Here is an 11,713-nt window from a genome sequence, read left to right on the forward strand (position 1 = left end):
TCAACAAATGGCACACTAAGGGTAAGAACAATCCAGAAATTTTTCTCTGGATTTAGAAAATACTGCTTTGTTTTTTGGGTAACCATACATTCACAACTATGGCTAGGGTTAAATGTCATAACAAACTGAGATAAAGCTTGACACAAACCCACTGTTTTGATTTTTTTGTCTAAAGGTTCTTCTTGAGGAATATAAAGCAAGATTTTCTCTTCTTCGAAGCCTTCACGATTCCCATAGTCTGTATTATAAATGAAAAAACTCAGAAGGCTGCTACGTTGATATGTGACTGACATAGCTGTTTTTCTAAATATAACAAATAGAATCTTGGTTTCATGATACGTAATTGAATAAATTAATAATGCATAAAGCAGATATAAAAATAATACATATTTTTTTCACCGTTAATATTATGAAAATAACCTTACATTACGTTAGTCACATCCAGTTTCTAAACTCAGGAAAAAATCGGACATAACATAAAAAGATTTACTAATGAAGTTAATTTTTACATGCTGTCGTGTATCTAAGACTTTACGGGAAAAAATGTCTATTCTAAAGTCGCCTCTCAGATATAAAATATGCAGTGAAGCAACTGGTACGGCTTTTTTGATACCTGTATTGCAGAGCTTTTTGTTTCAACTAATAGAGATAAAACAATCGAGTTACGGTTTTCAAATACGGTTTGAGAAAGAGCTTCCTCATTGAGACCGAGTTACAATCAGCACTAACATCTGGATCTCACGCAACAACAATCCATTCATGGCGATGACTCTTCATTACATCACCAAGGAGTTTGTTCTTTGAAAGGTGACTGTTGGAGTTGTTCCATTCCCAGCTAAGCACACTGATCAGAAAATTGCTACTCAGTTGGACGACTTGGTTAAAGGTTTTGAATCACTCAAAATGGTTAAGAAGCGGGTTGTTGTGTGTGACCAAGCTTCAAATATAAAAGCTGCACAGAGGAAGTCAGAGACTATTGCTGATCTTGAAACTGGTTCAATCACGTAAATTGAACACAAGCTTAACGCGGCCCGTGGAAAGGACTGTCAACAAACAGCCTGATAGTAAGGCTGCTATCGATGCTTACGGACAATCTCCACCCAAGTCCATCACTCTTCTCTTGCTGAAGGGGTGTTGAAAAAGAAGTGCTTCGAGGTGAATGGTAATATTTTTAATTTTTTAAGTAGATACGAATACGAAGTTTTACAACTTAATGTCAAATTTCTACAAATATTTTTTAATTTTAAACGAAGTTTTCTAAGAGTTTACAATTTCAATCAAAGTTTTATGTAAACTTTAATTTTAGTTTTTGTTTCCGTACCCTACTGAAAGATCACTGCTCCTTGTGCTACCAGATGGAACTCTGTCCAGATGATGCTTTTAGACATCGACCATCTCCGAAGTGTGCTGTGTTCTCTCAGAGCTGACATCATGTCCTATGCTGTAAGTTGCCTGGTACACCCCTTCTTGAAAGGCCAACAACTGCACGCTTATGGTGTCAGGGATGAGATTTTTGAAATTGAAGAGAGAAGTTGAAATTGAAGAGAGAAGTTGAAATTGAAGAGAGAAGTTGAAATTGAAGAGAGAAGTTGAAAGCTAATCATCCTACAACAGCAAACTGGATGCAAACAGCAAGGTACAATCAATGTCTCAGATGAGATAACCTATGAGCTTCTTGAAAATGATGGTGAGACTGAATTCTGGCAGCAGCAGAGGTAATTTGAGGATACGATGTCATACGGGAGTGGGGTGGGGTGAGGAGGCGGGTCAAAGTTAAACGAACTTAATAGTAATTTTAAAACACGCCATTTTCGAATTTATGCTAAGGGTCAGCGTATCGTTTCATGTCCATATCGTTTTCAATCCGATATGATATTGGAAAAAAAAAAGTGTCATCGGAATGATTACGACGCAGTATCGTTATAAAAAATTTAATTGGTATTGTAGTTAGTTTAAATTTCGGTATATATCGGAACTCTCATCATTCCTATGATTTTTTTTCCCCGATATATCTGAATGATAACGATATGGAAATGAAACGATACGTAGACCCTTAATTTATACAACTTTGTACGATTTTGAAAACCGCGAAAATATACTTTATTTGAGCTAATACGATTGTGAAAACCGTCAAATTAAACTTTATACAACTTTTTACAATTTTGAAAACCGCAAAAATATATTTTATTCGAAGTAATACGAATTTGAACGCCGTTTAATTAAATTTTATACAACGTTTAACGATTTTGCAACACGTTCACACACGACTTTTAGCGAAATTTTCAAAAATTTCAGTTTCATCAAAAGTTCGTGTCTTAATGAAGTTTTCATAAATTTTTAAAACTTAAAATGAAAAATTCAGCAATTGCTAGTAGAAAATGGAGTTGATAAAAATGACTTCTAGCCCTTGTGGATTCCAGGAAACGACAAATTTTAAGAAAGTGTATATTTTGTACCAAGTTAACGAAAATTAATTATCAAATAATAACTACGATAAAATTCCCGTAAGCCATTATGAAAACTTTTTGAAAAAATTGGGCAGAAGAACTTTGATATTCATAACGGGAGATTTATGGAAGAGGTTTACGATGCAAGAAACAAATATCAAGAGCAAAAAAAAAAAAGAAGAAAAAAAAGGAGAGCATCATACTCGAAAATCAGAATTCAGGACTCAAATGCAGATTTTTAAAATTTATATATTTATCATTTTTGAAGTTTAGATTACAGATAAAGATGACTTTTTAATGGAGATTCCCTGATATTTATTATTAGACATTCCCTGCTAATTATAAGACAGTTTTGACAATGAATAAACAACAGAACATTAGTTTTATAAAATAGTTTGTTTTTTCTATTAAAAAAAATTGTCAAATTAAAACTTTGATGCTTTTTCTTGATTTGATCAAAGATAGGGAACATATATATCTTTCAACCAAGTCCTGATTTGTTAAAAACTTATGATAATCGTCATTTTTATTTGATTTTGAACATCTTTGTGGGGAGCAATACATAGCCAAGAAAATTTTTCATTTTTTGAAAATTCGAAACAATTTTGTTTAACATCATAGTTTATGCGCAGTTCACAAAATAAAGGGCATCAAATTTGTTATAAAAAAGGGGACAGAAGAACCCTAGCCAGCCACTCTCACCCCCATCCCTACCCAAGTATATATTCAGATTAGATAAATGTTACAGCACGCAAAGCATAATAATGTAATTATAAAGAATATATAGTGTTGCTAATTACAAAAAACGCACGTCCAATTGGAGAGGTAATCTGTCCAATCGCATTTCACTACATCTGTCCAATCGCATTTCACTACATTTAATTTTTTTAATATTAATAGCATTCTACTTTATTTAAAAAAGAATTTTGTTAACAGTATTTTTCAGTGTTGTATGAAATAATTCTAAAAAAGAAATTTACAAATAAACATTTTCATATATAATAGTGTTGTAAAATCTCGAAGATTAAAAAACTGATCGTTTAGAGAGACTGTATTTAAACTAGTACAAATACAAGAGTGTCTAAGCTGCCCCACCAACAGAATATATAATAAAAAAGAGGTCTGTGGAAAGTACGCACCAATAAATTAACTATTAACAATAATAACTATAGTTAGATTACAAATACCACATTTAGCAACACCCACCCAACACTTACAATAATTAAATGATAAATATCACTTTCAACATGCTCCTTTACAATAATTAATTTTTTACTGTCGCTTTAAACAAGTGTAACATTACAGGCAATAATAATGTAGAGCGTCCATCGATTGCCAGGTAGATGGTGGTCTCGGTTTTGGAATTGATAACCACTGTTGCAGTTTTGTTGGTGGTACTGGCTTCTTTCTTGGCACATTGAGAGCCAAAATTTACGCCGATAGGGCTTTGTTTTAGCGCTGGTGGCAGTAGTGGTCTAGATTTCATGGTTTTTGGATTTCGAAAGGCTTTGACTTTTTTTGGTGAACACTTCCAATGACTCTAAAAACATCTTTTTGTAATATTACTTTTTTTAATTTTAACACAAAACTTTAAGTGTACAAAAAAAAAAAAAAAAAAAAAAAAAGAAAAATTCAAAAAATGTATATTTCTGAAGGAAAAGGAAAACAAGGACCGGAAAACAACCCTCTGCCAGCCCACCTGTACCTCTCCCTAGGATGTAAATGTATATCTCACAGCTTTAATTTCACTCCTACTCTATACATTTTTAGCATTTTTGTGTTCAGTGAAATTGAAAATAGTTTGAATAAAAATGCACAATTCACATTACAAAGTTTACTTTAAACAAATAAAAGTGAGAGGAACTGGGGACAATTACATGGTCTGTTAATTAATTAAGTCTGTTAATTAATCTTCGGGTTTTATTTAGGCGTGAATAAAGATATCATTTAGTTGCTAATAAGTAACTTTGAAATTTGAGATAAAGTCGAGCTCAAGCAATGTTCCATTTAGTGTCAGGTTTTTTTTACGCTGAGGAAATTCTTCGTGTTAGACAGTGTTTAATCAAATATTCACAAAAGGTCACGTGTTTTTAATGAAGGAACTCTAGAACTAAATTTAGATTAATTAGGACCTACGAAGAAGAAAACTAAAATTCTTCTTCGTGTTGATAAAACTTTAACTTTCTTTACAGATCCCGATTAAAACTCAATAAAAACTTTGGGGGGGGGGGGGGGGGCTAAATTTCAGGGGGGCTAATTTCTGAAGTTTCTAACTTTTTTTCCTGAATAACGTTTCAAAAAATGTTCCGAAAAAAAAAAATATTTCGAAAGAGAAGCGCAGAGATTTTGGTTGCTACTTTGTTCTGAGCACTCATTGTTTCAATTTTAAAACTTATTATACATTTAGATAAAATCATGCAACATTACAAATTATGTATCAATGATGTATTTTTAGGACTTTTTTGATAACGCAGGTTTGGTTTTACTAGCTAGTATAATAGTTGCAACTTATTCAGCAATAATTACATCATTTAGGTCATCATCATCTCGGAAAGGAAATGGATGAAATGTGCAGGAAAACTTGGCATAATCAATGTAAAATGAGAATTTATAATGACAATAGAAATTAAACTTAACAATCCATCTAGAGCTAATTCAAAATAGAAGTAATAAATAATAAAATGGAAAAATAATGTAAAAGCATTTAGAAATATAGCGAGTTTAGTATCTTGATTTTACACTGAAAAAATTTATTTTTTATTTAAGAAACACATTTTCACTCTTTTGTCAAAAAGGAATTTTGTCAAAAAGGAATGGATTATATTGCGTAATTATTAATTAATTAATAAGAAAAAGGAAGAATTTCTGTAATAAAGAAACATCAACCGCAAAAGTGTAAATAGCCACTTGTTTTAATAAGACGATTTGATTTCGTACTTTGTTTCGCTAGAGAATCGAGATGCTTAATAGCGCCTAATTACCCTGCTCGTCTTACGCAAAAAAACAGAGAAATGTTTATTTGATTAAAGGAAAGACGTACGAAGTTTTTGCAAATGTAACGATTAAATGATAAAATTACGTGCGTTTGTACAATTAACCAAACGGCACAATTAAAAATATCAATTAACTTGTAATATTGAAATTCCGAAGAATAATAGATTCTACTAAAATTCAAAACTTCAATTAATTTGCTCGAAAGGTTCATTCTAGCTTGCGTAAATCAATCAATTTTGATCACAATCCTTTCCCGTTAAATTGTCAAAAAATTTCAAAACTGGCTATTCTTATAATAACAACTATCGAAGATGTTTCTACAAACCCATTCGCTACTAACGCATTGTTAAAGAATGTCATACAGATACATTAGAAGAGTATCACTTTTATTAAAATTGTCATAAAAATGTTTAGGATTTTAAACGATACTAAATTTGTTAAACTTGTTTGTACATATATCTTCTAACTACCCAGTGGGCATGCATCGTCCGCACGACGTTTTACGGACACATGGACGTCTTACGAACGTCATGCGGACGATGCATGCCCACTGGGAATAATTACAACCTGTCATTCGGCTGCCTTGGGTAAGTCGTACCTTCTCATTTGTTTCCAGGCTGGTGTTCTGACATGCTCCTCAGTGTTTTCTTGCGTGGGTGCCTTAAAGTGTACTCGAAAAAGCAACGCCTTCTCAAATCCGCATTGAGTATTAAAGAAACCAAACTGAACTGCTTTCCCATTTGCATGCCTGAATCCAACGCCTTTTATTTTCACCTAAGTAGGCTCGTGCGCTTGTTCATTTTTCTTTCGGCCGATTTAGGTGTGCTTTCGTTGCTTTTGTTTGTTTTGTTTGTTTTGTTTTTTCTGTGCGTTGCCTGAGTATGAGTTTGTGCCAAACTATTTTGGTGACGTGAACTTTTCGCAGAAACGAAACGCGTTTCCTCAAACGAAGCACTTGTTAGTTCGTTATTACTTTTCAGCGCTCTTGTAGCACATTACTCGCAAATTAGCGCAGTTGTTACTTCCCTAACTGTTCTTTGAAAACGCCTATAAAAACGCTCTTCGCAAATACAAGCCAGTTCAAACGCAAAGCACAAGTGAATTAAAAAAACCTTCAAACCGCAAGACAATCATGGCAATCAAGATAGTTTTCATCGCAGTTTGTGTTCTGGCTGCCACAGCAAACGCAGCGCGTGTAGTGCATGACCAAGACGACGGCTACGAACACCAGAACACCGACTACGAACCCAAGAAAACCGACTACGAACCCAAGAAAACTGACTACGAACACCAGAACACCGACTACGAACCCAAGAAAACCGACTACGAACCCAAGAAAACCGACTACGAACCCAAGAAAACCGACTACGAACCCAAGAATATCGACTACCAATTAAAACACGTTATTTGTGTCGGTAAGAGATTGGTTGAGAATTTGCTTCACCAAAGCTTAGCTAAGAATGTCGCGTTTTTCTTTTCTAATCGAGTTGCGTGTTTGACTAGAGCGCGATAAACTTGCTTTTAGTTTTTGAGCGAAGAAGCTCACCGTTTAATCTTGACTTTGAACTTTAGGTGTCGACGTTACAAATGAATGCATCTACCGTGCTGACGGCAACTACGCTATTGACAGCGATCCTCGATCTGGCTACGTAGCATGTGTCAACAAGAGAGCAATATGCATGCCATGTCCATACGGATTAGTCTTTTGCGCCAAAGCTGGTTACCGTGGTCTTGGACAATGCCTCGGAAAATATGATGAATGCCCACCGCGACAATACTGATTGTAGTTACTATTCAAAATAACAATGATGTTAGAATGTTTTGAGCAGTGTTTGTTTATTAGTGTTGCGCGATTTGCGAAGATCCTAAATGATCTATTCCGGGATTATTATGGAGATGGGAGAAAAAAATAAATAAATAAATAAAGAGAGCTGCGGTGGGAACAACAGCTCGGCAAGCAATGTTACAAACTTAAGAAACCCTAAGTGAAACGGCCTTTCCCACTTTGCAAACCGTTAGATGCGTTGCAGGCAAGATATTTGAGCCTGGTAGAACCCGTCAGTGTCAGTGCGAATGCTTTGCTTTTAACTCAGAACTAGATTTAACTTTCTCTTTCTGTATGTTTGTTTTTAAAATAAATATATAATATATATATATATATATAAATATATATATAATATATATATAAATGAAATAAATATATTCTTTCAGTCGTTTTTTGGCTTGAATGTATTTAAAATTCGTACCACCTGAAAAATAAAGATAAATTGAATTAACACATTTTGTTTCAATAGGGCAATTGGTTTGATAGGCTCGTGCTAGCCTAAAGTCCTAGATACTTTTATGTTACGTTATAAAAGAGCAGATAGGTGGGTAGACTTTATTTATATTTAAGATGTTCTTAGCAGAATCAGAAGTTGCAAGGCACAAATGGCTTTTCCTTTTTGAGCTTATTCTTAGTTTTAGCTGTTGACATCCTCTTTGCCACCACTGGTTGGCTTTCCTTAGCAGTTGCTGCAACCAAGCGTTTAATTTTTTTTTTTCTTTGATTTCTTTAAGGCGTTTTCTCTCATCATGCATCATGCTCCAACATGCAAACAACCATATCATTAGTGATCACTGTGGTAGAGTGCAGGTCTCCGGTGAAATAGACATTGTATTTTTTTGCTTTTACCTAAACAATTCAAGGACTTTAAACAACATTCGAGGAAAGTATTTAGATGAAATTAAACAATGGTTTCCGAAGGCGCAACGTTATTTGATTGGTCTAAAAATTGAAGAAATTGTAGATAATAAAAGACAATACCTTAGAGAAACAAAAAAAGTATTCACAGATGATTTTAATTTTTTTATATTAGAGAATTTTAGATTTTTTTAAAAAAAAAAACGTAATATGTAATGAAATATATATAAAATAATGAAATATATATAAAAAAAGATAAAAAAAAATACTTCCATGAAATCAAATAAAAATTGGAAAAATACTTTGCTCTTTATTTTGAAGCTACTTTTAAAGTAACTAAGAACTTAATATCGGATAGTGTAAGAATTGACAACTGACATCTTTATTTGTGTAAACGCCAGGTTGCCTAGGAAGACTTTACTGTAAAATGCAGTTTTTTGACGTTTTCCGATAAAATAGTTTTACATGCGTTTCGAACAACATAACAAGTTCTCTTTCGTTTTCCGTAACATATTCTGAGAAATTTAAATTTTCGTCATTTTTAGCGGACTTGTTATCAGAGGATTTTGAATTGGAGCTCATACCACCAGCAATTCCTACAGAGAAGTTGATTGCAGAAGAAGAAACCAAAATGCTGAAAAAAACAGAAAAACGCTTAATTTTACCTGTCCGAAATGTCACAATAAATAGAGAATCGAATTTTACAAAGCATGAAAAGAAATGTTACATTGGCACTAAAGGTGTGTTTATACTCACATGTTGTGGAACTTAACGTCTAAACTGGTGCTAATTTATATTTGCAAATTCTCCCAGATTATGAAAATATTGTTATAATTCTTAATTTTGATTTTAGAAATTATTCAAAACTGTAAATTGTTGTAATTTACTATTGAACTTCCATATAGAAGAATGCAAGCTGTCTTTATTACATTTATTACATATACTCAGTATATGGAATCCAGGTTAAGGAGTAACGAAAGTCAATCATCTATTACCTTTAACTAGACATTTTTTAACTGTTTACATTTTCTTACACCAGTATAATACTGGTGTAACCAACACCTTAGAGAAACAATCTCAATACAAGATAGGTTCTTAAAAAAAGAAATGGATGTTACCAAAAAAGACAAAAAATCATTGGAAAAGTGCATCAAGGCTAAAGCTTATTACCCTGGCAATATTTTAAGAAAAAATGACGAAAATTTAAATTTCTCAGAATATGTTACGGAAAACGAAAGAGAACTTGTTATGTTGTTCGAAACGCATGTAAAACTATTTTATCGGAAAACGTCAAAAAACTGCATTTTACAGTAAAGTCTTCCTAGGCAACCTGGCGTTTACACAAATAAAGATGTCAGTTGTCAATTCTTACACTATCCGATATTAAGTTCTTAGTTACTTTAAAAGTAGCTTCAAAATAAAGAGCAAAGTATTTTTCCAATTTTTATTTGATTTCATGGAAGTATTTTTTTTTATCTTTTTTTATATATATTTCATTATTTTATATATATTTCATTACATATTACGTTTTTTTTTTTAAAAAAATCTAAAATTCTCTAATATAAAAAAATTAAAATCATCTGTGAATACTTTTTTTGTTTCTCTAAGGTATTGTCTTTTATTATCTACAATTTCTTCAATTTTTAGACCAATCAAATAACGTTGCGCCTTCGGAAACCATTGTTTAATTTCATCTAAATACTTTCCTCGAATGTTGTTTAAAGTCCTTGAATTGTTTAGGTAAAAGCAAAAAAATACAATGTCTATTTCACCGGAGACCTGCACTCTACCACAGTGATCACTAATGATATGGTTGTTTGCATGTTGGAGCATGATGCATGATGAGAGAAAACGCCTTAAAGAAATCAAAGAAAAAAAAAAATTAAACGCTTGGTTGCAGCAACTGCTAAGGAAAGCCAACCAGTGGTGGCAAAGAGGATGTCAACAGCTAAAACTAAGAATAAGCTCAAAAAGGAAAAGCCATTTGTGCCTTGCAACTTCTGATTCTGCTAAGAACATCTTAAATATAAATAAAGTCTACCCACCTATCTGCTCTTTTATAACGTAACATAAAAGTATCTAGGACTTTAGGCTAGCACGAGCCTATCAAACCAATTGCCCTATTGAAACAAAATGTGTTAATTCAATTTATCTTTATTTTTCAGGTGGTACGAATTTTAAATACATTCAAGCCAAAAAACGACTGAAAGAATATATTTATTTCATTTATATATATATTATATATATATTTATATATATATATATATATTATATATTTATTTTAAAAACAAACATACAGAAAGAGAAAGTTAAATCTAGTTCTGAGTTAAAAGCAAAGCATTCGCACTGACACTGACGGGTTCTACCAGGCTCAAATATCTTGCCTGCAACGCATCTAACGGTTTGCAAAGTGGGAAAGGCCGTTTCACTTAGGGTTTCTTAAGTTTGTAACATTGCTTGCCGAGCTGTTGTTCCCACCGCAGCTCTCTTTATTTATTTATTTATTTTTTTCTCCCATCTCCATAATAATCCCGGAATAGATCATTTAGGATCTTCGCAAATCGCGCAACACTAATAAACAAACACTGCTCAAAACATTCTAACATCATTGTTATTTTGAATAGTAACTACAATCAGTATTGTCGCGGTGGGCATTCATCATATTTTCCGAGGCATTGTCCAAGACCACGGTAACCAGCTTTGGCGCAAAAGACTAATCCGTATGGACATGGCATGCATATTGCTCTCTTGTTGACACATGCTACGTAGCCAGATCGAGGATCGCTGTCAATAGCGTAGTTGCCGTCAGCACGGTAGATGCATTCATTTGTAACGTCGACACCTAAAGTTCAAAGTCAAGATTAAACGGTGAGCTTCTTCGCTCAAAAACTAAAAGCAAGTTTATCGCGCTCTAGTCAAACACGCAACTCGATTAGAAAAGAAAAACGCGACATTCTTAGCTAAGCTTTGGTGAAGCAAATTCTCAACCAATCTCTTACCGACACAAATAACGTGTTTTAATTGGTAGTCGATATTCTTGGGTTCGTAGTCGGTTTTCTTGGGTTCGTAGTCGGTTTTCTTGGGTTCGTAGTCGGTTTTCTTGGGTTCGTAGTCGGTGTTCTGGTGTTCGTAGTCAGTTTTCTTGGGTTCGTAGTCGGTTTTCTTGGGTTCGTAGTCGGTGTTCTGGTGTTCGTAGCCGTCGTCTTGGTCATGCACTACACGCGCTGCGTTTGCTGTGGCAGCCAGAACACAAACTGCGATGAAAACTATCTTGATTGCCATGATTGTCTTGCGGTTTGAAGGTTTTTTTAATTCACTTGTGCTTTGCGTTTGAACTGGCTTGTATTTGCGAAGAGCGTTTTTATAGGCGTTTTCAAAGAACAGTTAGGGAAGTAACAACTGCGCTAATTTGCGAGTAATGTGCTACAAGAGCGCTGAAAAGTAATAACGAACTAACAAGTGCTTCGTTTGAGGAAACGCGTTTCGTTTCTGCGAAAAGTTCACGTCACCAAAATAGTTTGGCACAAACTCATACTCAGGCAACGCACAGAAAAAACAAAACAAACAAAACAAACAAAAGCAACGAAAG

General features: G+C 33.7%; 1 protein-coding gene across 1 annotated transcript in view; it reads right to left on the reverse strand.

Annotated features, from left to right (window-relative positions):
• LOC145192645 (vacuolar fusion protein CCZ1 homolog) overlaps positions 1-549 on the reverse strand; it is a 2,229-nt gene extending 1,680 nt beyond the window's left edge. The window contains exons 1-2 of the mRNA XM_080069952.2: positions 426-549; positions 1-303 (exon numbers count right to left, since the gene is read on the reverse strand). The exon at positions 1-303 is cut by the window's left edge and continues 1,680 nt beyond it. Coding sequence (XP_079926078.2) covers positions 1-293 — 293 coding nt within the window. The 5' untranslated portion in view covers positions 294-303; positions 426-549. The remainder of the gene's footprint in view (positions 304-425) is intronic.
• Between the last annotated feature and the right edge of the window lie 11,164 nt (positions 550-11,713).

The sequence above is a fragment of the Hydra viridissima genome, unplaced genomic scaffold (genome assembly GCF_058129835.1).
Source record: "Hydra viridissima isolate aposymbiotic clone 2 unplaced genomic scaffold, HvirCarnegie_v1 scaffold_1, whole genome shotgun sequence".
NCBI classification, from domain to species: Eukaryota; Metazoa; Cnidaria; class Hydrozoa; order Anthoathecata; family Hydridae; genus Hydra; species Hydra viridissima.